The 26612-nt window shown below is 55.4% G+C and overlaps 2 protein-coding genes across 3 annotated transcripts; one reads left to right on the forward strand and one right to left on the reverse strand.

Annotated features, from left to right (window-relative positions):
- Positions 1-247: 247 nt before the first annotated feature.
- Lsm4 (LSM4 homolog, U6 small nuclear RNA and mRNA degradation associated) lies at positions 248-5058 on the reverse strand. Of its 2 annotated transcripts, none has more exons than XM_057752624.1 (5): positions 4984-5058; positions 2102-2143; positions 1080-1178; positions 823-1003; positions 248-607 (listed from the first exon to the last, which is right to left on the reverse strand). In XM_057752624.1, exons 1-5 carry the CDS (start codon positions 4984-4986, stop codon positions 516-518), a joined length of 417 nt encoding a protein of 138 aa, XP_057608607.1. In that variant the 5' UTR covers positions 4987-5058; the 3' UTR covers positions 248-515. The 2 variants fall into 2 exon arrangements, with proteins under 2 accessions (XP_057608607.1, XP_057608608.1); XM_057752625.1 differs by lacking the exon at positions 4984-5058 and adding an exon at positions 4491-4647.
- An 8005-nt stretch (positions 5059-13063) lies between these two features.
- On the forward strand, positions 13064-24800 carry Pgpep1 (pyroglutamyl-peptidase I). The gene is made up of 5 exons (XM_057752875.1): positions 13064-13194; positions 15108-15160; positions 18783-18899; positions 19671-19903; positions 20278-24800. The coding sequence occupies exons 1-5, from the start codon at positions 13161-13163 to the stop codon at positions 20468-20470; spliced, it is 630 nt and encodes a 209-aa protein (XP_057608858.1). The 5' UTR covers positions 13064-13160; the 3' UTR covers positions 20471-24800.
- Positions 24801-26612: the final 1812 nt, after the last annotated feature.

Raw genomic sequence — 26612 nt, forward strand, 5'->3', positions numbered from 1 at the left:
GTGAAGCAGCCGGCCAGCCCTGGCACACCCCCCCCACCCGCCACAGCGCTGCAGCCACAGACCTGGGTGTCAGGTAGCCCAGGCTGGCCTGGAGCTCCTGTTCCTCCAATGCAGGGTCTGCCCCACTCTAACCTCTGCTAGCAGGACCAGGAGACAGACAGACACACAGAGCACAAGCTCATGGAACTCTGTATCTGATGAGGCGTAGGGAAGGTGCAGGACTGGGCGGCAGAGGAAGGGCTGGCTCTGGTGGTGCTCACCTTTATTTCCTAACAGAAGAGATAGGGGTCAGCTGGGAGGGACTGGCCAGTCTGACACGCGCTGAGCCTATGGCTCCAACATGAAACTCAAATCAAGCCCGGAAGAAGTCAGCCTTTCAAAGATCATCCGGGGCTTCAGAGGTGCCTCCGACTCGGGACCCTCCAGAAACTGAGTCAGTGGGAGCCAGGCGTTTCACACAAAGGCACCCGGGGGACTAGTCCACCATCCTGGGCTCTGCTCAGGCTGCTCCCATTTTACTGCTTTCCTGCTTGCCGCCCTGGCTTCTTCTCGGGCTGACCGCGGCCTGCACCTGGTATGCCACCCCGGCCCCGGCCACCAAACACACCTGCAGGGGAGAGAAGAGGTACCGGCTGAGACACCAGCTTCCCTATGCAGGAGCCACAAATGCCTCCAACAGACAGAGGACTGTCTGCGGAAGACCCCAGGCTGTACCCAGATCCCCATGGCCTCATCTGCCCACAGGAGCCCATACCCTCATGACTGCTCAGGGTGCATAAAGGGGGTTCCTGGGTGTCTGTCCCGACCTCAGTGGGACCCTACCTCGGCCAGCACCACCCATGCCTCGGCCTTTCTGCTGCTTCTGCTGCTGCGGTCCCCCTCGCCCGCGGCCCTTGGCGGCCTCTTCCCGCACCATATCGATGATCTCATCGGGGATGCGTAGGTACTTGATGGTGCTCCCACGGATATAGCATTCGGGCATCCGCCAGAACTTGTCGCCGTCCTGGGGAGAGAGGAGGTGTCACAAACGGGTGCATTCCCTTCAGTCCAGCGGTGCGGCCCCCAGTGTGGACACTCACCCTCGATGTGCAGATCACCTCTCGAAGGTTGATGTTCATCCAGTTGTCGCAGCTCACCAGGTGCCCGTTGTACGTCTCCCCATTCTTCAGCTCCACCAGCTGTGGGAGACCCCGGTCAGCCCAGCCAGTGTAGCCAGGCCCCACCACACCGGGCTTCTCCTCCTGACTACAGCTTTAGGAGCTGCTGTGATGAGCAGGCACAGCCCAGGTTCCTCTACACAGTGCACGAATAGACAAAACTCTACACTAGCTGGGCATGGTGGCACACTTGGCATCCCCAACTCTGGAGGCTGAGGCAGGAGGATAGTGAGACAACGGGCAATCCCAGGCTGGTCATCTACATGAGGAATATTACACAGCCAAGAAAAGTGGACGAACCTCAAGACTGTGTTGAGTGGCAGGTTGACCACATGTTCCTCACTCAGAAATGCCTTCAAGGCGAAAAGGCAGACACAGCGGCCAGGGGCTGAGGGAAACGAGGTTGAGCTCTGGCTACAAGTCAGCAAAAGGCAGCATTCCTCTTGCAGTACTGGGGATGGAACCCAGGCCTGAAACATGCTGGGCCACCTCTTGTCCACTCAGTCACATTCCTGCCCCTTTTCAAAAAACCGAGTCTCACAAGCAGCCCATGTTGGCCTTGCGTCCATGACTAAGCTGCTGCTGCAGGCTCCCAGGCAGTCACGATGACAGCTGAAGCCACTGTGCTGGGGACAGGACCAGAGCCCTGTCAGGTGCTCTCAGCCCCAGCTTGAAGCTACTCTTATTTTTTAAACAGAATTTTCGGACCTTTTACTCTTATTTGCCTGTGCTTAAAGTGTGTGTGTGTGTGTGTGTGTGTGTGTGTGTGTGTGTGTGTGTGTGTGTGTGTAGGGCAGAAGCCAAGCTCAGGGGAGCCAGTTCCCTCCCCGTCATCATGTGGGTCCTGGTGAACTCAGGCCGCACACCTGGCAACAAGCACGCGACCCACTGGCCATCTTGGAACTGCAGAGGCCTGGGTTTGGGTCCAGAGTGGCCGTACTCACCATGGGGTGATTCTGTGCTGTCTTCAGCAGCGACAACGGGAGCTGGAAGACAGACAGCAGTGTGAGTCCCTAGTGCAGCGCTGACCACACGGGCAAGGCTGCCCCTACTGCATATGACTCTACGTAGGTCACAGGTGACCTCACTGTCCCCTCCTGCAGTTAGTAGTCACTTGGACTTCTCTGGACCATTTTGGTCATTTCTCCACAACTCCTGCACCCAGAACCACAGGATGGAATGCAGCTCTCCATGTCCAGAGGTAACCTTGGTAACCTAGAAAGTTATTTATCTGGTTGGTTTCCTGAGATGGTGTCTTGTTATACAGACTAGGAGGGCTGCAACCTTCTGAAGCACAGGGTGGCACAGTCTGGGATTTCTGCTTCCATGTGCTGGGGATGAGGGCAAGGGTTCCGAAGTTCTCTATCAGTGGGGAAGGAGTCCCTAAAAACACAGAGCAGGCCTGTCCCTGTGCTTCTAGGAGGGGAGGCTTGGGGCATAGCCTGGGGCCCAGGTGGCAGGACTGATACAGGACATGGTGGCAGAGCAGCTGGTAACACTGCCCTGCAGTCCCACAAACACCAACATAAACTACACTTGTCTCCCCAGCACCGGGAGGCTGAGGCAGTGGGATCAGTGGTCAGCCTGGGCTACATGAGACCTATCTTCAAAACTCCCACAAAAACCCAAACACAAGCCGGACATTGGTGGCCACTGGGGAGGCAGAGGCAAACTCTGTGAGTTCGAGGCCAGCCTGGTCTACAAGAACTAGGTCCAGGACAGGCTCCAAAGCTAAGAGAAATCCTGTCTCAAAAAACCAAAACCAACCAAACAAACAAAAACAAAAAACACAAACACAGCCAGGTGTGGGGGCACACATATTTAATGACAACATTGAGAGGCAGGGGCAGGTGGATCTGTGAGTCCCAGGCCAGCCTGGGTTACACAGTGAGGCATCATCTCAAAAAAACAAACAAACAAAAACCAAACCAAAACAAGGGCCCCAGACTCCTCAGGAGCCACCATGTTCAGTACGGTCACGAGAGGACTGGGGAACTCTGCAGCCCGTGCCATGATGGTCAATGACAAGGGTGTCCAGGCCAATCCGCTAACAAACAAATAAAAAAGCCACAGCGCGGCAGCCTATGGATAAGTTCCAGGGAGGCAGGGGCACTATCACCACTCTTGGTACAGTGTGAAGCTAGCTTGGGATAAGAGACCGTGTCTCAATAAAGAAACAAACACAACAGTCAAATCCCTGGGTACAAGGGACAGCAGGGGTTCAGCAGACACCCAGAGACTCCTGGAGCTGGGTGCCAGGCAGCCACAATGAGGCTCACCCTACCGCTAAACTTTTGCCGTCCTGCCAGGGCCCCAGCCACTGCCCACAGTGCCCTTCCCCAGACCTGCCTTGCTCAATGCTGCTGAGCATGTCCCCACTTCTGGCCAGGCCCTAATGGCCACCCTGTTTCCACCCGCCACAGCAGAGGCCGCTCTGTAATTACGGGGTGATTAGCACCAGTCTCCCCAGCTAGACAGGAGCTCAGTGTGGGTGTGGGTTCTGCTGTGGCAGAAAGGGGCAGTAAACACTTGCTGAACACAGAGGGGTGCCAGAGGGGGCACCTGGCACAGGTGCATCCTCTACAGTCCCACGGGTAAGTAAAGTGTGCCCTGGGAACAGGATGCCACCCTCAGCCCCAGTTCCGAAAGGCTGGGGTGGCCCTCGGTGGCCATGTGGGAGGGAGGGTCCAGACCCTGGGGAAGGCCTGGGCTACAGTACAGGAACCAGCCCCACCTCCCCCAAACAAGCTCCCCCAGTGAGGGAGGCCAGTGCGGCCAGGCCGCTGGCTTTGAGTGTGCTCTAGCCCCTCCACACAGAGTACTGCTGGAGTCCCAGCTCCTCCAACCAAAGGAGCCAGGTTCAGGGCAGGAGATCCCTTCACGGCCAGCCTCCAGACTTTGGGGTCCAGCATGTAGATGAGACGGGTGGAGGCCCAAAGTCAACGGCTTAGCGGGGAAACTCCTGCCCCAGACTGACCACAGAGATCCAGAATAGTGTCCTGCCCTGGGCAACCCCTCCAGGAAGGTCAGGGCTCAGGGGCTGTGTAGTTCAGGATGCAGCCAGTAGGGAGCGCTTACCCAGCATGCGCCAGGCCCTGCGATCCCGCACCACATAACCTTCCAGCCAGCACTCTGGAGGGAAGGGATCGGGGGTTCAGGGCCAGCCTGGGCTACATGAGAGCCTGTTTTCCCAGCCTGAGACAGGTGTGAAGGTGTACACGTGTCTCTCCATACTCCAGAGACTGAGGATGGAGAATCGAGTTTGAGGCTAGCCTGAGCTACATGACATTCAGTATTAGAAAACTGAAACAACAAACAAACCGAACATCCTACCATCAAGAGCTGAGGAGACGGATTACGTCCGGCTCAGCATGCGACAAGGAGACCCGCCCTCCTCTTGGCCACCAGGTATCACCCAGGTCTGGGAGTGCCAGGACTGGGGAGGCCTGAGCCTGGCATGCTGACATGTCCTCCTGAGCAGGACATGCTGTGTGTCCCGGGAAGAAACAACACTGCTGGGTTTGAAAAAGGCGTGGGTGGCTACGGTCAGACATTAGATAAGCGACAAGTCGGCCAAAGAAGCCCACGTGAGCCCGCAGCCCCGCCCGCTAGCCGGAAGTGCAGCATTCCTATCAATGATGGTGGCAGTCCCGGAAGCGGTCATACTCCCTCTTCCGGCCGCAAAAAAACGTGTCTATCCAGAGATAAATTCCCAGTGGCGACGGGCTGGGAGCCTGGCGCGGCACCGGTCGCCGCCGGCCTCGGCTTCTCCCTGTCGCAGCAGCGCGGAGGCCCCGAGCACGCGCCCCCGCCCCGCGGCCCTCACCATCTTCCTGCGGAGACACTTCCGCCGCTGCACCGCCGCTCGCGCTCCCGCCGGCGCCCGCGGAGCGCCACCGGACTGAAAGGGACTGACAGAGCCTCCGACCAATCAGAAAGGAGCTCGAGGGACACTCCTCCAATTGGCGTGAAGTAGGGCGGTGCCTACGGAGCGCGACGGCCGGGCGCGTCGTAATCACGCTGAGGGATTGAGGGGGCGGCCGTAAGTGAGGCGTGGGAGAGACGCAAAAGGCCGAGGCGCGCCTTGCGCCCACTCCAGGGCGATGCTGGGAAATGGCGCCTGCGCAGACGCGCGCTCCACCGTCCTTTCGGCGCCACCCTGTGGGCGAAGCTGATCAGTGCATGTGCGGCAGGACGGCCGGGAGTCCTTCCCATCACGGTCCCGGCCTCCAGCCAGTCCGCACCGCTCTCGTCACCCCTGCTAAGCCAGACAGAGTCCTTGAACACAGACGGCAGGTCCGCCTCTTCCCCCGCCACAGGAGGGGAAACAGAAATTGCTGGACTTGTGTTTTGAGACAGGCTCTGTGGGCAGCCGACCGTCATCCTGAAGTCACAACAGTGCCGCCTCAGCTTCTCGAGTGCTGGCTGTGCCCTTTAGACATGTAAAGATAGCCTAGTGGGATCCCCACTGTACCCAAGGCTGCACCTGATGACCTGAACTGGGCAGTCCATAAGCGAGCAGAGAGCAATGCTCTGCTCTGCTCGTGTGCGGCGACGCCACCTTGATCTGCTCAGCGGCTAGGGTAGGGTAAAAGGGCCAGCCAAAGAAACTCACCAGAATCGCACCCTGGCAGGGGAAGAAATACTTTTGAACCCAGGACCAACGAAACCCACCCTGACCCTGAAACCAGTGCCAAAGAAACACACTTTGGCAGAGTCGATGAAAAATATGCCCTGGCCCTGAAATTATTAGGTTAACAAGGAAAGAAACACACTTTGGCCCTGAAGCCAGAGGCCAACTCTGTTCCTCACCAACTAAGCAGAAAACCAACCAATCCCTGAGCAGAGATCTAGCCAAGCTGAGCCCAAGGGACTGAAATCTGACCAATTCTCACCTGGAAAATCTCCCTGAAAAACTCCGCCCCTGAGTAGCCCTACCACCCAGCCCACCACCCAGCTCAGCCTGATTTCTTATAGAACCCAGAACCACAAGGCCAGGGTTAACTCCGCCTGGAATGGACCGGGCCCTCCCCATCAATCACTAATTAAGAAAATGCCTTGCCGGGCGGTGGTGGCGCACGCCTTTAATCCCAGCACTCGGGAGGCAGAGGCAGGCTGATCTCTGTGAGTTCGAGACCAGCCTGGTCTACAGAGCTAGTTCCAGGACAGGCTCCAAAGCCACAGAGAAACCCTGTCTCGAAAAACCAAAAAAAAAAAAAAGAAAAAAAGAAAATTCCTTACTAGAGACCAGCTTGGTCTATAGAGCAACTTTCAGGACAGCCAGGGTTACAAAGAGAAACCCTGGTTCAAAGAAACAAAAAAAGGTAGAAGAAAGAAAGAAAGAAAGAAAAGAAAGAAAGAAAGAAAGAAAGAAAGAAAGAAAAGAAGGAAGGAAGGAAGGACGAAAGGGGACAAAAGGAAGGCCTTACATGTAGTCAGATCTTGTGGATGCATTATCTGAGCTGGGTTCCCTCCTTTCATATAACTCTAGTCTGCGTCGGGCTGGCCTAGCAGCAGCCAGCACCCTCGTCACCCCAGCACCCCATCCCCCCCGTCACCCCAGCACCCCATCCCCCCATCACCCCAGCACCCCATACCCCTGTCACCCCAGCACCCCATCCCCCCGTCACCCCAGCACCCCATCCCCCCATCACCCCATCCCCCTGTCACCCCAGCACCCCATACCCCCACCCCCCGTCACCCCAGCACCCCATCCCCCCGTCACCCCAGCACCCCATACCCCCACCCCCCGTCACCCCAGCACCCCATCCCCCCGTCACCCCAGCACCCCATCCCCCACCCCCACCCCTGTCACCCCAGCACCCCATTCCCCCCGTCACCCCAGCACCCCCTCCCCCCCGTCACCCCAGCACACACGCAGAGGCAGAGGGGCTGCTGCGAGTTTTAGCAAGGCTGGGGCAGGGGCAATGGAGGGGCCACCAGTCAGGCATGCGGGCTGGTGCAATAGCAGCGTGGCAACGCCAGGGCTCACTGGGGCTTAGTGCATGGATCTGACCCCTGCTGCAGCGGAGGACCGCAGACAGGCTGGGCGACTCTAGTGGGAAGGCTGCTGCTGTGGTTTGGCTAAATGGACAAGATGTCCATTAAACCGCTCCCCAATAACCAGCTGATGTCCACACATCGGCGACCACGGGCAGCTGTGGCACACGAGCTTCCTTTGTAGTAGGACTCATGACTGCAGACGTGGCTGAGAGTGGTGGAAGGCACAGTGTTTGTGCCCCGACCCCCAGCCCCCCAGACTGTGGAACAACCTGGAAGGTGGTGGGCAGAGAATACCAAAGCCTGAGTGAGTGTGTGGGGCTGTGGATCCCTGTCCCGGCGTGACATGAGAGGCCAGTCAGCTCCCTGTCAGGGTAGGGGAGGCTTATGAGACCCTGCCCCTCCCTGAGGACTTGTAGGCAGACCACGGCACTGAGGGACATTTTCCCCTGTGGCGTAAACTTGAGTATTGTTTCTGCTCCTGGAGACAACACAGTCCACTCAGTGAGTCCCAGGAAAGAAAAAAAAAAGGAACAAGGAAAGGAGGGAGAGAGGGAGGGAGGGAAGAAGGAGGAGAGGTGAAGGGAGAGAGGGAAGGAGGGATGGAGGGAAGGATAAGGTGGTGTGGGAGGGGTAGAAAAAAGGAAAGGGGAAGAGAAGGATACAAGGGACATTGCTCATTTGTCAGAGGTGTGTATGCAAGGGTCACCCTTCAGTGAACACATGTTAACAAGGCACCCCTTAATCCCAGGGTAAAGGCAAGGGCTAGCCTCTGCTACTTGGTGAAAGTGCTTCATCCTTGCCAGAGCCAAAAGTAATAAAAGAAGCAGCAGTTCCAACAATGCCTGGGGTGTAGGGGCATGGGCATTGCTCCAAGTTTGTGGCTAGCCTGGTTTGTATATCAAAACTCTTCTGAAAATAGAGAGGAGAAGGAGAAAGAAAGGAGGGCATGGGAAGACAGGAGAGGTGGCCACATCTTTAGTACCAACACTTGAGAGGCAAAACAGGAGGGATCTGTGAGTTCAAGGCCAGCCTGATCTACACAACAGGTTCTGGACCAGCCAGGGCTCTGTAGTGAGCTATCTTAAAGACAATGTAAAAGGGCTGGAGAGGTGACTCTTACAGAGGTCCTGAGTTCAATTCCCAGTACCTACATGGTAACTCACAACCATCTATAATGAGATCTGGTGCCCTCTTCTGGCGTGTACATGCAGGAATAAGTCTATACAAAATAAATAAGCCTTTTTTTGAAATATTTATTTATTTATTATGTATACAATATTCTGTCTGTGTGTAATACCTGCAGACCAGAAGAGGGCACCAGATCTCATTACAGATGGTTGTGAGCCACCATGTGGTTGCTGGGAATTGAACTCAGGACCTTTGGAACAGCAGGCAGTGTTCTTAACCGCTGAGCCATCTCTCCAGCCCTAAATAAGTCTCTTTTTTTTTCTTTTTTTTCTTTTTTTTTTTTTTGATTTTCGAGACAGGGTTTCTCCGTAGCTTTTTGGTTCCTGTCCTGGAACTAGCTCTTGTAGACCGGACTGGCCTCGAACTCCCAGAGATCCGTCTGCCTCTGCCTCCCGAGTGCTGGGATTAAAGGCGTGCGCCACCACCGCCCGGCTAAATAAGCCTTTTTTAAAAATTGTAAAATAAAAAAAAAATAAATAAACAAAAGGTGGCAGGGCTCGCACTTTGTGTCCAGAACTGCGGGTGTGAAGGTGGAGCCCTCAGCTCGCGCTGATGGGGTTTGTGATGCGCACATCTGTTACAAACTCTCACAGGCAGCCCTGGCTGAGGCCCTGCGGCAGGCATTACTGTTGCACTTGACTGTTTCCTCTGGGTGTTTACAGAGTGTTCCAGATGGCGAATCTGGCGGGGGCGTGGCTTGGCTGTAGGTTTGCCTGGAGTTCCTTTTGCTACAGGCTTCAGGCTGACAAACAGCCCCAACTCACTGCTTGTTTCCAGGGAAATGACGACTCAGACTAGGAACTTAAAGCATGTTCTGCCATCATATCAGAACATCCATGTCTACTCCACACAATGTCGGATGCCTGCACACACAACCCCCTCCCTGCCTATCTGCAGGAACCTCCGCGTACATATAATTAAAGGCCATGCCAGCAGTATTTAGAGGAGGGCAGAAAGGCTCAGTAGGGCGTAGAAGTGATTGCTGCGAAGGTTTGAAGACCTGAGTTCAAATCCCAGGGCACGTGTAAACAGTGGCCAGAGAAGCACACCATCTGCGCTGGGATGAGGGTGGAGACGGGTGGACCTGCCAGAGCCTCGGGGGACAGCTGTGGGGAAGAGGCTGAGAGATGCTACTTTGATATGGTGGAAGGCATGAGCTGACATTCGGGGTACCCCGATCATGCAGCAAGCCCTGGGCATGGTGACATACACCTGTGATCTCAGGTTCAGGAAGATCAATTCAAGGGTATCATTAGCTACAGAATTGGTGCTACGTGAGATCACGTCTCAGTAAAAACAAAACAAACAAACACACAAAAACAAGGAAGAAAACACACGAACATTAGCATGCAGCCTGCCGCACCTCCTGGCAAGTGTCCTTTGGCCCCTGTCCCAGGAATGTGCTGTCCTAGGCTTAAATGGCCTGGTTTTAGTACAGAGGGCAAAGGTTCAGAGAGTCACAGATGGCTCTGGGCCCTGACCAGAAGACAGCGCAGTTGCTGGCTTCATCAGGTGGAATTTGACCAGGAGGGCATGGGAGCTCCTAGACCCCCCAACTGAGATGCAGGTGTCCTGGAACTTCAGAAAAACCTTATCTGATGCTTCTGTGCGGTCCCAGCCTCCAGAGTGTCCCCCAAGAAGGTGACGTGCCCAGGCAGCACGCCAGACCAGGAGAGGAAGTTCGGCGTCACCAAGCAACCCCACACTGGACATGGCGGTCTGTCCTGAGAGCAACAGCAGTGGACAACGGGGACAAGTGTCTGCATCTGGATCCACAAATCAGACTGGACATTTTACGAAGTTGGGGTTTTGTTGTTGCTGTTGTTGTTGCCTCTGCTTTAAGACAAGGTCTGGGTCTATACTCTGAGCCGCAGCCGAGCTTTTTTCTTCACTTTTGTTTGCTGAGGACCAGGGCCTTGTCATACAGTGGGCTTCTGTGGAGGAACTTCCTTTCCCAGTCCTCCAGCGCTGTCCGCACTGGAGTATTGGGTGTGCCCAGGCTCCCCCACATCTAGGCTGATTGGTTTTCCTCCCTCCCTCCCCCCTCCTCCCCTTCCTCCTCCTCTCCTCTCCTCCCTCCTCCCCTCCCTCCTCCCCTTCTCTCCCCCCTCCTCCTCTCCTCTCCCCCCTCCTCTCCTCCTTCCCTCCCTCCTCCCCTCCCTCCTCCTCTCCTCCCCTCTCTCCTCCCCTCCTCTCCCCCCTCCCTCCTCTCCTCTTTCCCTCTCTCCTCCCCTCCCTCCTCCTCTCCTTCCCTCCCTCCTCTCCTCCTCCCCTCCCTCCTCTCCTCCTTGGCTCCCTCCTTCCTTTTCTCCTTTTATCTGTTCCTTGTGACCCACTAGGGTCCCTAGATCAGCATGGCGCCTGTACCATGACTGTGCCCTGCGGATAATGCCTTTTCCTCCAGCAACTGCAAACTGCCTAGAGACACTCAGGTTCCTGGGGCCTCCTTGGGCCCTCTTTGCACGTACCCTGCTAGGGTGATTTTGTGTATACAGGGTCTTTCTGTATTGATCCCCGCCTTAGTTTTGGAGGCAGAGCCTCTCTCTGGTTGGGCACCCTCTGGTCTCCACCCCTAGTGCACAGCCATATGTGGTTATTTATATTTATGTGGGTACCAGGTCCGCACATTTGCTGGGGCGCCGTGCCCACTGAGCTGTCCCCTTCGGTACTTTTGCTCCACAGTTGGTTGGAGACTCTCTGAGGAGCACCCCAGGTTTTTGACCCTAGCGTAGGGTTGGCCCAGGCTCGGGGTGAGCTCTCGGATGTTCTGAGCTTCCCTGAGGCTGTCAGAACCCAAAGATCTGTGTTTCATGGGACCTCAAGCCTGGACTTGCACAGGACTCATTGGGAAATCTCCACAGGAAACTCCAAACCCCAAAGGCAGTCCAAATGTCCAGAAATGGACTGGGCCTGGACTGTAGGAGGATTTTTGGAGGTTAGATAAAAGTCTTGGGAACTTAGCTGGGTCCCCTCTACCAAAAGGAGCCCCTTCTCTGTGGCTTGCCCAGTGCCTATCAGCATATCAAAGCCCGTGCTGGCCCCCTCAGAACAAACCCTTCCTAGCCCTTCGGCCCTCCTGCCTCCCCAAGCTCTGCTCAGTTCTCAGGTCTCCTCCTCCCAGATGCTTTGTCCGTATAACCCTGATATTTCAGCTATGCTCTGTGTTCACCCCTTGTTTTCTCTCTCTCCCTCTTTCCCACCCTCCTTCCCTCCCTCTCTCCCTCCTCTCTCTCTCTCTCTCTCTCTCTCTCTCTCTCTCTCTCTCTCTCTCTCTCTCTCTCTCTCTCTCTCTCTTTCTCTCTCACCTGCCAGTCTCTCCTCCTCTCCCACAGACAGCCCTGGTCACGTCCAGGCTACTTATTTCCTTCTTTCTTTCTCTACTCCGTTCTCTGGCTGTCTCTTTCTATAATAAACCCCTTTCCTCGTAACCCACTGAGGAACAGGCAAGTTGTCAGTTATACACCAGGCAGTCAGGGACAGGGTGCTTGATCGGAGCTCGGGCCCAGCAGCTCCCCAGTGTCCTGGAATACGGGGGTCACTGCTTGGCACCTGATGCTGTGGCTCTGTCCAAGGCCAGCCTCGCCTCTGGGGACACCGCCAGGGGGCTATGTTTTCTTTATCCGGGTGTTTTTACAGGAATCAGTAGAGGATACAGGCTGGCACGGAAGTCCCGTGTGCCCAGTGGTGGTGTGGTCAGACTACCCGTGTAAGCAGCAGATGGACACACCACAGTAACGAATACGATTTAAAATAACAAACTAGCAAAATAGGACTTGTGGGAGAGCATGGGTGGGCAGACCGTAGAGGGACAGAAACTCTGCGGGAGGAAGCTTCCTTTAATGCAGCTGACACTTGGAGAAGGCAGGAGGAGGAGGTGCGCGACTGAGCAAAAGCCTTGGGGTGGCGTGTCACCAAGGCCACATAGAGATTTTCCCTTTTTCCTGCGCCCTTCCCTCGGCCTTGTGCTGGAGTGACCCCTCTGTGTCCCTTCAGCCTCGGCTAAGAGAGCTCTGACCCTGCCTCAGTGTCCTTGTTTGTGACTTGTGATGAACGGAATTAAAGGGTTCCCCAGCGCCCCCTCCCCCGCCGCCGTTCAGACCGTTCTGAGACGTAGGTATACAATCCGTACTTCATGGAAGTTGATAAATAAATGATCGGCCCGTCCTCAGAGAGCTGGCCCTGTGCGCGAGCTCGTAAGGGGCTATATCCTATGAAGTAAATGTCCCCTTCTTACAGGAAGGTAAACTGAGGCTGGGAAGGGTGGAGAGGGGCGCACTCCCATTGCCCACTTAAACGTTGGAGGCGGGGCTTGGGGCGGAGCTGGCTCAAGAGCAAGTGGAGAGGAGGGTGCTGAAGGAAATGGGCGTGTTCAGGCAGGGGGTGGGGGGGAAGCACTGGGCAATGCCCGGGGCGGGGCCAAATGGGAACCAGGTATCCTCGCCTAGGCTTGGGCGTCTGGGGAGCTGGAGCCCGACGCGGTGGCGCTCGGGGGCGTGGCCAGGAGCGTGCCCGGTCCCAGGCAGGACTTGAAGGCGGGGCCTTGGAAGACTCGGGGGCGAGGTTGGGTAGGGGTGCGGCTCCAGAGGGGCGTGGCCAGGGAAAGGGCGTGGCCCGGGCGCTGGAGGGGGGGGAGATTAGCGGCCCGCTTGGGGCTCGGCGGGACCCGCGGGGCCGCGCATCTGCTCGGGGGCGTGGCCGGGGCGTGGCCGCGCAAGCCCAGCGTTCGGGGGCGGGGCCGGGCGGCCGGGCGGGGCTCGCGGTCTGTGTCCGCTCCAGTCTCCGCCGCCGCGGTCCCAGTGAGCGTGTCCGGCCATGGAGCAGCCGCGGAAGGCTGTGGTGGTGACCGGTAGGTGAGGCCGGGCTGGGGGCGGCGGGGCAGGTCTTGCGGTTGCCACAGCTTTGCAGTTGTCGCCGCCCGCGACAGCGCCGTTCGGCCCTGGCGACCTGAAAAGTCTGAGGTCCCGTGGCCCGGAGTTCGGGGTGCTTGGGGTCTGGGGTGCAGACAGGTCCCCTCGCGCGCTGCAGCGCCTCCCTGCCCCTCCCGAGCTCCGGCCTGTCCCCACCCCTTGACCTCCGGGACAAAGGCGGATTTACGCCAGGAAAAGTCCAGGTGACACACGGTTGATTCAGCACCCTGCATTGTTGGGGGGCCTGCAACCCGGATCGGAGCAGGTGGAGGCCTGCATCAGCCTGACCCCAGAATGGCCCAGTGACTTCTGGCTGCTGTCACCAACATCCCCGGAAGCTAACTGTACTTATTTCCTGAGACTCAGCCTGGGGCCGCTTGGTGGAGTCTACTCCGCCAGGCCTTGGAGGAGGGCACTCAGGTTAAACCTCTGCCGGGAGAGGCCACACGAAGCAAGCTAGGAAAACTCCTACAGGTGTTTTGTAACTGAGGAAGGTTCTGGCTGTAATTCCTCCAAACTGGAGGAAGTTGCTCCCCTGTTGGACAGGTGTGAATGACCGTGTCACCATCCCGTGGAGCGTACTATGGCGGTCTGTTTATTTGACTGGTTGGTTTATAGAGAGAGTGTCATTTTGTTACTCTGTGACCCAGGCTGGCTACAAGCTCAGGGTGATTGTTTAGACTCACAAAAGCTGAGATGAACAGTGTGTGCCACCATGATGAGGTGTTACCAAGATGTGGCCTCCACCTGCTGTCCTGAGGTATGGTGGCCATCTCTTAACACTGGCAGCAGGTGGGACCCTTACACCTGAGTTACATTAACCCGGATTCTTAGAGGACTGTGACTCCTTTAGGGTTAACCAACCCTTTTTCCAGGGGTCGCCTAAGATCATTGGAAAACACAGATGTTTACGTTACAGTCACAGCAGCTGGGAACTCACAGTTATGAGGCTACAGCAAATGGCTCCATGGCTGGGGTCACCACAGGGCGAGGAAGGTTGAGAGCCACTGCATTAGATTAGATCATTGAGCCTGGGATCTCCCCGTCTCTACTTTCCCAGCCCTGGGGTACAAGTGTGGGTCACCACAGGCACTGTATATTGTGTCTGAACTCAGGTCCTTGTGTGACAAACATTTTGCTCACTGAGGTATCTTTCTGTCTCTCTTTATTTTGAAACAGGGTCTCATGTATCCTGAAACTCCCAGTTCTCTTTCCTCGGCTCCTAGGTCAGGAGCTGGGTGTGTTGATTTTGGTTTTTCTTTTTTGTTTTTTCAATGTATTTTTTTTTGTCAACCCAGTGGCTAGCCAGCTTAGCAGGATTTGAACCCAATGCTTTCCACTCTCTTGCTGTGAGATCTCAGCAAAATAGCTTCCTCTTTCTGCTTCAGTCTTTACTCAATCTTTACTAGACCCAGGAAAGAAACCAAATGCCACAATGCTTCGAGCTTGCCTTGGTCAGAGGTAATGCCTAGAGGCTAAGGGACCAGGAGGAGGCGGTGTTCAGGTAGCCCAGCACACAGAGATCCCACAGAGCCTGTGAACTCCTCATGAGGGCCGTGGTCCTGGGTTCCCAGAGCTGGAAGACAGCCCATCACAAACAATGACAATATAACTGTAGTTTGTATCCTGACTGGAGAGTGAAGTTGTTAAAGGAGAGACCCACTTCCTGGGTGTCCACCAGGTGTGAGCTCTAACGGGACAAGGAAGCCAGGCACGGCAGCCGGTGCCTCAGCAAGTGGACTCCAGGCAGCTTGGGACCCACAGGTGGTCCCTGTCCATGGCTGGGTTGGTGATAAACAGTGTGGGGGTGTGTTGGGTAGGAAGACAGTGACACCTCTTTTCCTGTTTTCAGGGTTTGGGCCTTTTGGGGAGCACACTGTGAATGCCAGCTGGATCGCTGTTCAGGTAATTTGGAAGGCTTGGGGGGCAGCCTAGCCCAGAGCCGAATGTCTTCCCACGTGTTTAAACACAATTTAAACATCCTAGATGCGAACCAATCCAGTTTGTTTGTTGAGCGCTTTTTTCCCCATTTGTTTTCTTGCTTTATTTTTTAGCCTAATTGTAACTGTATCGCCCAGGCTAACTTCAGACTCATGATCCTTCTGCCTTGGGCTCCCGAATGCTAGAACCAGGCCTGGCTGAAAGCCTTTTCCACTTCCTGCTGGCCTGGTGTGTGGGCACGCCTTCAATCCCAGTGCTCCAGAGGCAGAGAGTTCCCGGACAGCCAGGGCTACTTAGTCAGACCCTGGCTAAAAAACCAAACTAACCCCAGCCCAATCTGCCAAGGCTGGGGAGCAGAGGGGCACACTGGGCGAGGGATTAGCCCCTTGGGAAGGAGGGCAGTAACCCTCAGCAGGCGTCTCTTCCCAGAGTTTGATCGAAGGAGCGGGCTCCACTGACTTGGGTTTCCTTCCAGACGGGACATTCAGACGGACTCAGGGACAATTGAGTGGAGAGAGAAAGACTGACATTTGGTTCTTAGATAAATTGGCTGGCAGAGAGGGCGGCCAGACCCGGATTAATTTTAGCCCATTAGCTGTGTGATTTAAGGTCCCTCTTCCCACCCAAGACTCCCACATCCCCTGCCACCAGCTCGTCACCCTCCCCACCTCAGAAGTCTCAGCGCTGCTGCTGCCCCCTTTTCGTTCCCACCTTCACACCGCAAGCTGGATGGAGGACCCCAGGGTCCCCGGGACCTTGCAGATGGGAGTGTGGCTGGGGCCCCTGCTTGCACACCCGCTCCCCAGAGCCACAGACAAAAAGAACCAGTGTGTCTCTGCAGACTTGTGTGTCTGGCTTTGTGTGAGCTGCAGACAGGAGACTTCATGGGCTGAGTGGACACAAAGCCGGTGTCTGGATTCCTGGGCTCCAGACTCCGCCATCTGCATGTAAATAGAAAGGAAAATCAATTAAACAATCTTTGGGAATTCCCTTGGAGCTTTTGCGCTCCAAGGAGAAACTTTTGTTTCGTACAGAAACCAAACTGTTTCTCATCTTATTCCCTAAACATATGTTATTTATTTATGCATTGTCTGTTGTGTATGTGGGAAGGCCCACATGGGAGGGCAGAGAGCACAGTATGGGTCTTCGGTATCGAACCCGGGTTACCAGGCTTGGCCATCAGCTCTGTTACCTGTTGAGCCACCTTCCCAGACCTTACTGCCCACCATCCCCCTTTTTGAAGTTTTGAGACAGGGTCTGCACCCTGGCTGACCTCGAACTCCTGACCCTGCTGCCCAGCTCCCCAGTGGATGTCAGGTGTGCTCCCTGGCTGACCTCGAACTCCCGACCCTGCTGCCCAGCTCCCCCATGGGTGACAGGTGTGCTCCAGCATACCTTCTGTGAGAAACCGATTAATCGGTTTCAGATAAGACCTCACTCTGCAGGTGATTCTCCTGGCTCAGTTTCCCAAGTGTGGGGATCACAGAGGGCACCCTCGTTGCCAGCTTTCTCTTCATCCCTCCCAGGTCTGAGGTGGTGGGCTGTACATCTCTCCATGGGAGAATAGGTGGTGTCAAGGGCCAGGAAGCCTTTGGCTTGTTACTGCAAAGTCTGGCCCTGAGTGGGCCCCAGAGCTCGGTGATACCCTGGGGTGATTTCTGCCAGCACAAGTCTAGACAGACCCTCCAGGAATAGTGCGAGCAAACAAAGAAGGCCTTTGTGGTGGGGTCAAGGGACCCGGTCAGATGCAGCTACAGCCGTGCCCGGTTTTGTGGCTGTCTTTTCGGCTGGACAAAGCCACAGCTGCACCCTCTGGCCCGGAGCTTTCCAGCATGCTGAGCAGTGCGCCAGGAGGAAGCGGGGTGGGATTTGGGGTGTCGGGCAAAGGCAGAGACAGATGAGGGTGACTTGTCCCCACACACTGTCCTCTGCCCAGCAGAGTCCTCACAGAAAGTGGAGGCTCATCGCCTTCACAGGGACTTTAATCACCTGCTGGAACCCCTCTACTGCAGACTGCTCATCCGGGCCACACATAGGTCTCAGCCACTCGCAGGGAAGGAACTGAGGGCAAGCGCATACCAAACACCAGCCATTGATTGTGTGTGTGTGTGTGTGTGTGTGTGTGTAGGGGTTTCTTAGTCTGTTTTCTGAGACAGGGTTTCTCTATGTCACCCTGACTATCTTGGATTCACTATGTAGACCAAGCTGACCTACAACTCACAGAGGCTTCTCCTGCCTCCTCCTAAGTGCTGGGATTAAAGGTTTGCACAACCACCACCCAGTTAGCTTTGTTTTAATTGTGTATGTGGGGGGCGGCATGTGTGTATGGGTGCAAATGCCTCTAGATGCCTGAGGTTGGGGTTCCTCGCAAATGTAAGTCACCTGGGCCCCCCGGAAGAGCGGAGAGATAGGGTCTCCCTATAACCCAGGTTTCCTGGGACTCACCGCAACCCTCTTGGCTCAGTTTCGGCCTCTGAGCGCCCAGTGACAGAAACACCACTTGGCTCACCAGGGGGCGGGGAGGGAGGGTATTTATTTTGCTTTTCTAGTTTGTTAACCAGTGAAGCTCGAAAGTCCATCAAATACAGTTGCCATGACAATGACTTGCCCTTTGCCCCCTCCCCTGATGCTCACCCAGCAGGTGGCGCACGTCCCCTGTCTAGAACAGTCCAGAAGGAAGAAATTGTTCTTTCTTTCATGCTTTTTGTTTGAGTTTAGGTGTTTGTTGAGACAGGGTCTTCTTGACCTCCTGACCCCTGCCTCCACCTTGCAAATGTCTGGGCTGACAGGTGTGTACCACACCTGGCGCTGGCATGGGCCAGTACCTCCCCTGCACGCTCAGTGGGCACTGACTTAACTACGGCACTGCACCAACTGAGCTGCCAGTGCTCTTAACAGTGAACTTAGCCCCGAACCTTTTTTCCTTAATTTCTTGTTTTGTGAGACAGAGTCTCATTATGAAGCCCTGACTGGCCTGGAATTTGATTCATGTAGAGAAGGAGGCTGGCCTTAATCTAGCAACAATCCTCCTGCCTCAACCTCTCAAGTATTAAGGCAATCCTCAGGAATATGACAGCAACATCTGGTTTAACGTCCTTTTTGTTTTGTTTTGTTGTTGTTTGTTTTTTGAGACAGGATTTCTCTGTGGCTTTGGTGCCTGTCGTGGAACTAGCTCTGTAGACCAGGCTGGCCTCGAACTCACAGAGATCCGCCTGCCTCTGCCTCCACAGTGCTGGGATTAAAGGTGTGCGCCACCACCACCCAGCATTAACCTCCTTTGTCGTGAAGTGCCCTCGCCCCGACAAACCCAGATCTTTCCCAGGTCTGTACTGTGCTTCCCAATCTTTTCTGGTGTTTCCTAAGCAGCCCTGCAGCGGCCGTGATCCCGAGGAGAAGCTGCTGCCCCAGCCGCTGCTCTGGGCACTCAGTGGGTTGCGAGGTGGTCAGAGGACGACTTTAATCGCCTGGTCCTGCCTCCAGTCCCGAGCGCCGGGTGACGGCACACAGCGCAGCAGCTGAACTGCCTGGTGTCTGAAGATGGGTGTCCCTGCAGCCCCCCACCCTCACATAGTGTCTTCTCTCCCAGGAACTGGAGAAACTGGGCCTTGGGGACAGCGTGGACCTGCACGTGTATGAAATCCCTGTAGAATACCAGACCGTCCAAAGGCTCATCCCTGCGCTATGGGAGAAACACAGCCCCCAGGTGAGCGGTGCACAGGGGCCCCCTGAAGATCCACCCACCTAGTCATTGCTCTGGCCTGTGAGTAGTCACCATGACTACTCATAAAAGCTGGCATCCAACAAGAGGCCAGTTCACAGTTCCAGAGGTTAGTCTAGCATCATCACAGGGCAGCATCTGCCTCCAGTGCCACACCTCCTAACCCTTCCTAAACAGTTCCAAGCCCTGGCGACTGAACACTCAAATAATGGACCTGTGGGGCCATTCTTATTCAAACCACATCACCTCTGGCACAAGCCTGCCAGTGCCACACCCCAGGCAGTGACTGGGGACCTTACCGCCTTGCCGCCCTCTGTGTGCCAGCCAGGAAGGGTTTGAGCAAGTTCCAGTTAAATGTTGAGTGTATGAGGCCCTGGTGCACCCAGCACCATCAAAGGAAGTATTAATAAAGAAAAAAAGTGACTTTCAAAACACCTCAAACTGGGTGGTGGCGCACGCCTTTAATCCCAGCACTTGGGAGGCAGAGGCTGGCAGATCTCTGTGAGTTCGAGGCTACTTTGGTCTACATAGGGAGTTCCAGGACAGCTAGGACCACACAGAGAATCCCTGGCATGAAAAAAAGATTTTTTTTTTTTTAAAAAGCTACCTAACAGTCATTTTGTACCCCCTGTGTGTGTGTGTATCTACCTAACAGTCATTTTGTACCCCCTGTGTGTGTGTGTGTGTGCCTAACAGTCATTTTGTACCCCCTGTGTGGGTATCTGCTCCTGCTAAGCTTTGCCCCTCTCTCCCCAGCTCGTGGTACATGTTGGGGTGTCGGGCATGGCCACCACAGTGACCCTGGAGAAATGTGGGCACAACAAGGGTTACAAAGGACTGGATAATTGCCGGTTCTGCCCCGGCTCACAGTGCTGTGTGGAGGACGGCCCTGAGAGTATCGACTCCATCATTGACATGGATGCTGTGTGCAAAAGGGTGACCATGCTGGGGCTGGATGTGTCTGTCACCATCTCCCAGGACGCTGGCAGGTGGGGTCCCGGGCACCTGAAGGGGTGGGTAGCTCCTGGGGTTCCTCTCCAGCAGTGAGCCTGGGCACTGGACAGCAGAGATCTTTCCAGTCACCTTTGTTTCTGAGACCAGGTCTCACTGTATAGCCAGGCTGGCCTAGAACTCAGAGATCCGCCTGTCTCTGCCTCCCAAGTGCTGGGAATAAAGGTGTGTGCCCTCGTGCCCTGCAAAATAAAGTTCTAGAAAATAGAGAGAAGGCTGCCAGGGTCCCCCAAATTCCTCTCATCCCTAGGTTCCCCACCACCTCCCAGGCATTAGCGGGCTTCCCAGAGGGTGGGTGTGGCCGTGGCCCGGAACTGACTCTGACCCAGTGTCCCCTTCCTCCCCGACCCAGGTACCTGTGTGACTTCACCTACTACACCTCGCTCTACCAGGGCCGTGGCCGGTCAGCTTTTGTCCACGTGCCCCCACTGGGCAAGCCCTATAATGCCGACCAGCTAGGCCGGGCTCTGAGGGCCATCATCGAGGAGATGCTGGGTGTCCTGGAGCAGGTGGAAGGGGACATCAGCTGCTGTCACCAGCACTGACAGCCACACACACCCAGCGCTCTGAGAGGAGGTCCTGGCTTACACATCCTCTCCTCGCCTTGGTGGACCGCAAGGCAGTGGATGAAGCTGTCTGGAGATGCAGCTGCTGTCCCCAGAGGCCAAGGCTGGGACCAGGGCGAGATGGCCACAGACTGGTGGCCTGAACACCTGCCATGCCACTGCCTGGCCCAACACACTTCACTTTCCATGGGCTGTGGACAGGAGTCAGAGCTGTCTCTCTGGTGGGGTCTCACCAAGTGTTAGAAAGGAGTTGGCGCTAATCCATGTCTCTAAGCCCTGGATGGTCCCTAGGAAAGCCACCTGGAACTTGGCTGCCTTTTCTGTCCCCCATCCCCCTCTCCTCTCCCTTTCTCCTCCTCCTCCCCCCTCCAGTGCTAGATTAGGGAGCAGAATAATTTATATCCCCATTGTTAAAACTTCAGGCTTAATCAACAAGTGTCTTTCTTTCTCCTGGGATGTGAGGCCTCTTTTGCCTCCTGTCCTGAAAATGTCATCATTCTTTGGGTCTCCATAGTGGGTTCCCTTTGCTCAGAAGAGCAAGCTGCTGTCGCCACCAAGGGCCTGGCCCTTCCCTGGGCCACACTGACCCAGCCATGACCTTTTCTTCTCTTGTTTTATTTTTGATTTTTCAGAGGGGTTTGTTGTCTTTTTTTTTTTTTTTAAGTCAGGTTCTCTGGCCCTTTGACCTTACTAGGTAACCCAGGTTAGTCTCATTTGAACTCCTCATTCTCCTGCCTCAGCTTCCTAAGTGCCAGGAGAGTAAGGGTTTGGCATCTCCCAGCGTCTGTGGATAAACAGATTCTCGTGTCCCCTGAGGGACCTGGGACCAGAGGCTGCGGTGCCCGGGCATGTTCCTACATGCTTTATCAGTCACTGGGACATCTGTGAACTATCTGGTGTGCCTGGGACTCCAGCCAGCCTTTGAACTTCAGGCCTGGAGGAGGGGCAGATGGGACCTGTGGCCTGGACTCCATCCAAGACAAAGTGCAGCTCCCGCCACCAGAAGCCACATGCATTCTGGATGCCACCTTGTATTTTGTGGAGGGAATTGGATGAACCTGGATTCTGAGGTACAGCTCATCACTGTACCGTTTTATTGTTTGAGACGGGGGTCTCATTAGCCCAGCCTGACCTCCAGCTCACTGTGTAGCTGAGGCTGACCTTGAACTCTTGACCTTCCTGCCTTGGCCTGCCCAGTGCTGGGCTGTATGCTGGGTCTAGCTACTTTTCAGCTCAGATGTTCCTTGTTCTGGCGTGATTTCCTCAGGCCATCTTCCACGCTCCAGGCGTCTCAGGGGTGAGGGTACCCTGGGGAGACTTGCCTGCCATTCTGGCGCTCTTTCCCCCCGGGGTGACTGTGGACACGAGTCAAGGCCCTTCTGCATGCGGAGGACTCAGGACTTTGGGACATCGTGTAGACCAGGCTGGACTTGTACTTCTGATCCTCCTGCCTCAGTACCACTGTTCTGGTGTCTGTTCCCAGTGACTTTATTTGGCTTTTGTATTTTGAGACAGGGTTGTCTTCCTGAGCTCTGTAGCTCAGGCTGGCCCTCCAACTTGTGGCAATCCTCCTGTCTTCTGTCAAGTCTTCAGCTGGGCTCCAGGCTGCACTCCACTATTAAACTCCCTAAAGGTTCAGGCAGGACCCAGGAGAGGGGTCTGGGACTGGACAGGGTGCCACCATGTGCCCTGAAGCCATGTCTTCACCCATCTTGTCTCACCTGTGCTCAGGCAGGCCCCCTCTGGCCACCCCAGTGGTGTGCCTGTCATTTTGTAGATGCTACTGTTGAGCTGAGGGACTGATATTTATTTAGGCATCCCCCTCTCCTGGCCCGAGAACCTTGGTGGGTGGGGCTCAGGGGGTTGGTAGTTGCCAGGTGGAGGCCTAACCTGGACACATTTGACCCCTAAGGACCAGGTCACCCCCAACCCTGCTGCTCCCGGCAGGGCCTGAGGTGGAGGCGCCTGGACCTCACAAGTGCTGTGATGAAGTAGGAAGCACCAGGCTAACCCAGTGGTAGAGGAAGAGCAGTAATGTTGGCATAGATTGGAAGCCGGGGACATGAGTAGGGACAGTGATGGTGGCGTCTGGACTCTCAACCCGAGAAAGTGATTTGCACTGTCAGCTTGGACATGGGAACGTAGCTTGTGGATTGAGCATGCTGTGCCCAGGGCGGCCGAGGTTGGATCACTACTGTAGTACCCAGATCTTTCTGAGTTTTTTTGTGGTTTGAGACAGGGTATTGTGTAGGCCAGGCTGGCCTCACACTCACTGCGTAGCTGAGAATGACCCTGAACCTCGGCCTCCACATCTCAGGACGACAGGTGGAAGCCACCATGTCTGACTTGCCGGTCTTTGAAGTTATACTGACAGTGTCAGCTAAACGGAATCTCATGTCCTGCTCTTCTGACTGGCATGGAAGCCTCCAGAAAGCGGTGGGCTTCTGAGGCTGAGGGGCTGGGAGCCAGGCAGCTGCTGTGTACACAGGCTGCTTGTGCCTCACCCCGTGGGTGACCTCGCTGTGTGCAAGGAAAGCTCCCCCCCACACACACACTGTTTAGACAGCTCACCTTCGACATTCCTCCCCCTTGGAGAATCTGAGCCCAGGAGTTCCCTCTGGGAACGAAAAGACAAAGCCGTGTGGGGCCCTGTGGAGCGCCGATGGCATTGCAATAGCGACTCAGATTGGCTCCCACAGCCCACCATCCCTGCATCCACAGGAGGAGCAAAATAGCGGGGGCAGGTGCGCCCAGCAATGTTGGCTGCAGGCGAGAGCCTGTTTCATGTTTTTATGCAGTAATGGGGAATGAACCCAGCTAAATGTTTAGGTTTGAAAATCTAAACCCTGAGTGGTGGTTGAACATGCCTGTCAGTGGCACCTGTCCCTGCTTTAGGAGTATTGGTCACAAGTATTGAGATTTCCAGGCTGTACGGGTCTCATCACCCAGGCACTGGAAGCGGAGACAGAAGAATCAGGAGTTCAAGCCCAGCCTCCCTATATAGTCATCAAGTAGCAAGAAAGAGGGGCAGGCAAGATGGCTCAGTGGGTAAAGTCAGTTACCACCAAACCTAAAAGCTTTGATTTGATCCCCAAGCACTCCAAGGAGGAAGAGCAATGCCTCCCAAAAGCTGTCCTCTGCACATACGCCACGGCGCACTCAGACCCACAGATAAAATGTGCGAGTTTTGTTTGCTCTTAAAGAGTAAGAACCGGGCCGGGCGGTGGTGGCGCACGCCTTTAATCCCAGCACTTGGGAGGCAGAGGCAGGCGGATCTCTGTGAGTTCGAGACCAGCCTGGTCTACAGAGCTAGTTCCAGGACAGGCTCCAAAACCACAGAGACCCTGTCTCGAAAAACCAAAAAAAAAAAGAGTAAGAACCAGAACCTGGTGCCTCTCTATTGTAACTCCATCACTCAGGACTGAGGCAGGAGGATGGCCTTGAGTGTAGAAGGAGCTGCGGGAGGTCAGCCTGGAATACAGAAACCCCTGTCTGAAAAACAAAAGCAAAACAGATGACAGGCCCTGAAAGGCGGCACTGGCGCTCTGCCTGCTCTTGCAGAGGACCTGCGTTTGGTCCCCAGCAGCTGGACAGGTGGCTCAGCGCCGTGACTCCTCCGGGGTTCCAGCGGCCTCCCCAGACACTGAACTCTCGCAGACACAAAATTAAAAGTAAACTTGAAAAATAATGAGAAACAGTGGAGGCCCTGACTGCTTCCTGAACGTCCCTCCCCCCACTGCTGTGGGAAGCACACGTCGGGTGTGTCAGGGACTTGCGCTGGGATGTGGCTCGCCGTGGCCAAGTTCCCTGTCACACTGGGGCTCAAGATTTCACATTCTAGCTTGCTTTGGGGGGCTTTCAGAACATAGAAAGCTGGGTTTGGGGGGTAACTCTTTAAAAGCCCTGGCTGTACTGGAACTAGCTTTTGTAGACCAGGCTGGCTTCGAACTCACAGATATTCCACCTGCCTCTGTTCCCAAGTGCTGGGATTAAAGGCGTGCGCCACGGCAACTTACTTTTCTTTTAAGAGGTTTAACTAGTGCTGGTGGCTTGAGGCTCTTCCTGGGGTCCTGCCCAGGAAGGCCGCAGCCCCACCATGTGAAGTGTTTCCCTTTGGCCTGCCTGGGGGCCCTGGCTTGTTCATGGAACCATCACTATCTCATGGAGGGGGCTCGTCTGCCCCCCAACCTCCTCACCCAGTGTGCCTTCTCTTTACCCTAGAGCTGCTGCTGAGTCCCCAGCTTGGTGTCTGGGACCCCAGGAGAAAGTGGCCTGCCAGGCCATATTCCCGGAGACCTCACACTTTTTACCCAGAAACCAATAAAGTTGTTCAAACATGTCATTGTGTGTCTGATGTCACCTGCTGGGCCTCAGACCAGGCTCACAGTTGGGGTCTTTCTATGGCCCGCTTGGACTGGCCTTCAGCTTCCAGACTGAAGACATCCTCCTATCTCAGCCTTTCTGGGTCTGGAGCTGAATGTGTGAACCAATGCATGTAACTTTGTTGAGAAGCAGCCTCACTTGGCTCCATCCTTACTCCCAGGGTCCCCGGCTACCAGGGGCATCTCCTGCCACTCAGAGCTGCAGCTCTGCCTTGGCCAATGATTTCTCTGGTCAGATAAAAACCCAGCTTGACAATAAGGAAGAGATGGAGGGAGGGTGGCTCGTGACAAGCCAAGGCATGTGACTTGGCCTCAGAAAGCAGGTTCCTGTCACCCTGATTGTCACATGCCATAAACTTTTATGGTCACGGAAGATCATAAACCAGCACTCAGTGGCTAGGACACAGGATGCGGTTCCACTGATGTGCTCAGCAGACAGGCCAAGAGCTTTAGCTGGACATTTAATACCCGGCAGAAATGCAATTCTAAAGGACACCTGTGCCCCTCCCTTGCCTATCAGAATATTTAAACAAGGGACCCCCAAAACATTAGAATTCCCCCAGGATTCTCATGCTGCAAGGAGAAGGCTGAGACTCTGGTGCAGCCAAAGCTGGAACTTGCCTCTGGCAAAGGTCCGACCACCTTGTGGAGGTGACTGAAGCCGAGACAGCCGTGGGTCGATGACAGGCAAGGGGGCACTGCCTGAGCCAAACCGACATTCTGACTCCCTGTGAGTGGGAGTGAGTGGAGCTGGGAATGGTGACACACCACTGCCCGACCGGCTCGGTGTGGTCCTGCACACTCGGTCGATGTTGAGCCCTTAGCCTCCTGTCGGGACGTTTGAGAATAACGGGGTAATGGGGTACTCTGTGCCTCTTTGCTCTTGGGCCTGTGATGGCTCAGCAAGAGAAGGCGCTGCTGCCCAGCCTGGTGGCCTGAGCTCCACCCAGGTGACTCACGTGGTGGAAGGAGAGCAACGGCTCCTGTGACACAAGACCCTTGGGGACAGGGTTTCTCTGTGTAGCCCTGGCTGTCCTGGAGCCCACTATGTAGACCAGGGTGACCTTGAACTCAGAAATCTGCCTGCCTCTCTCAAGTGCTGGGATCTCGCGTGCACCACTACGCCTGGCCAAGATCCTGTCTTAAAACACACACCCACACCCCTGGGTGTGTAAACTTCTATAAGTCACTCAAAACAGCATGTTTGGGAGGGAAAGGGTCACACTGGGAACTTGCTTTGCGTGACAGCCCTGAGTGGGAGTGAGGGGTCCTCACCCCTTCGCTGCACGCTCTCAGATCTCCCTCTGACGTGCAACAGAAAGCGTGCGGTTCCACAGGTGCCTCAGCTCTGCCCAGGCATGTCGGGGCCGCCAGAGCCCGGAGGGGCCAGACGAGCAGGGCTTCTCCTGGCACAGTTCTGATAAGGGAATTGGGGAGGAAGATAGAAATGGAGCCAGAGCTGGAGGTGGGGCATGGAGGGAGGGAGTGGGGAGTCTTGTATACGCTTTCATCTTCTGGGTTTTATGGCTGGTTTTTTATTTTGTTTTTGTGTATATGTGCATTGTGTAATACAGTAACAACCTCAGAGGCCGAAGGGGACAGCACTGAGCCATCCCTCCTGCTCCTGATTATTTCCTTTAATTGCTCTCCCACCTCCGCCTCACAGTCTTGGCATTGGTAGAATACCACTTTACCATGAGGGCACCATGGGACAGAGAGAGCCTTGGTTAGGCAAGATG

This window comes from Chionomys nivalis, chromosome 20 (genome assembly GCF_950005125.1).
Source record: "Chionomys nivalis chromosome 20, mChiNiv1.1, whole genome shotgun sequence".
NCBI classification, from domain to species: domain Eukaryota; kingdom Metazoa; phylum Chordata; class Mammalia; order Rodentia; family Cricetidae; genus Chionomys; species Chionomys nivalis.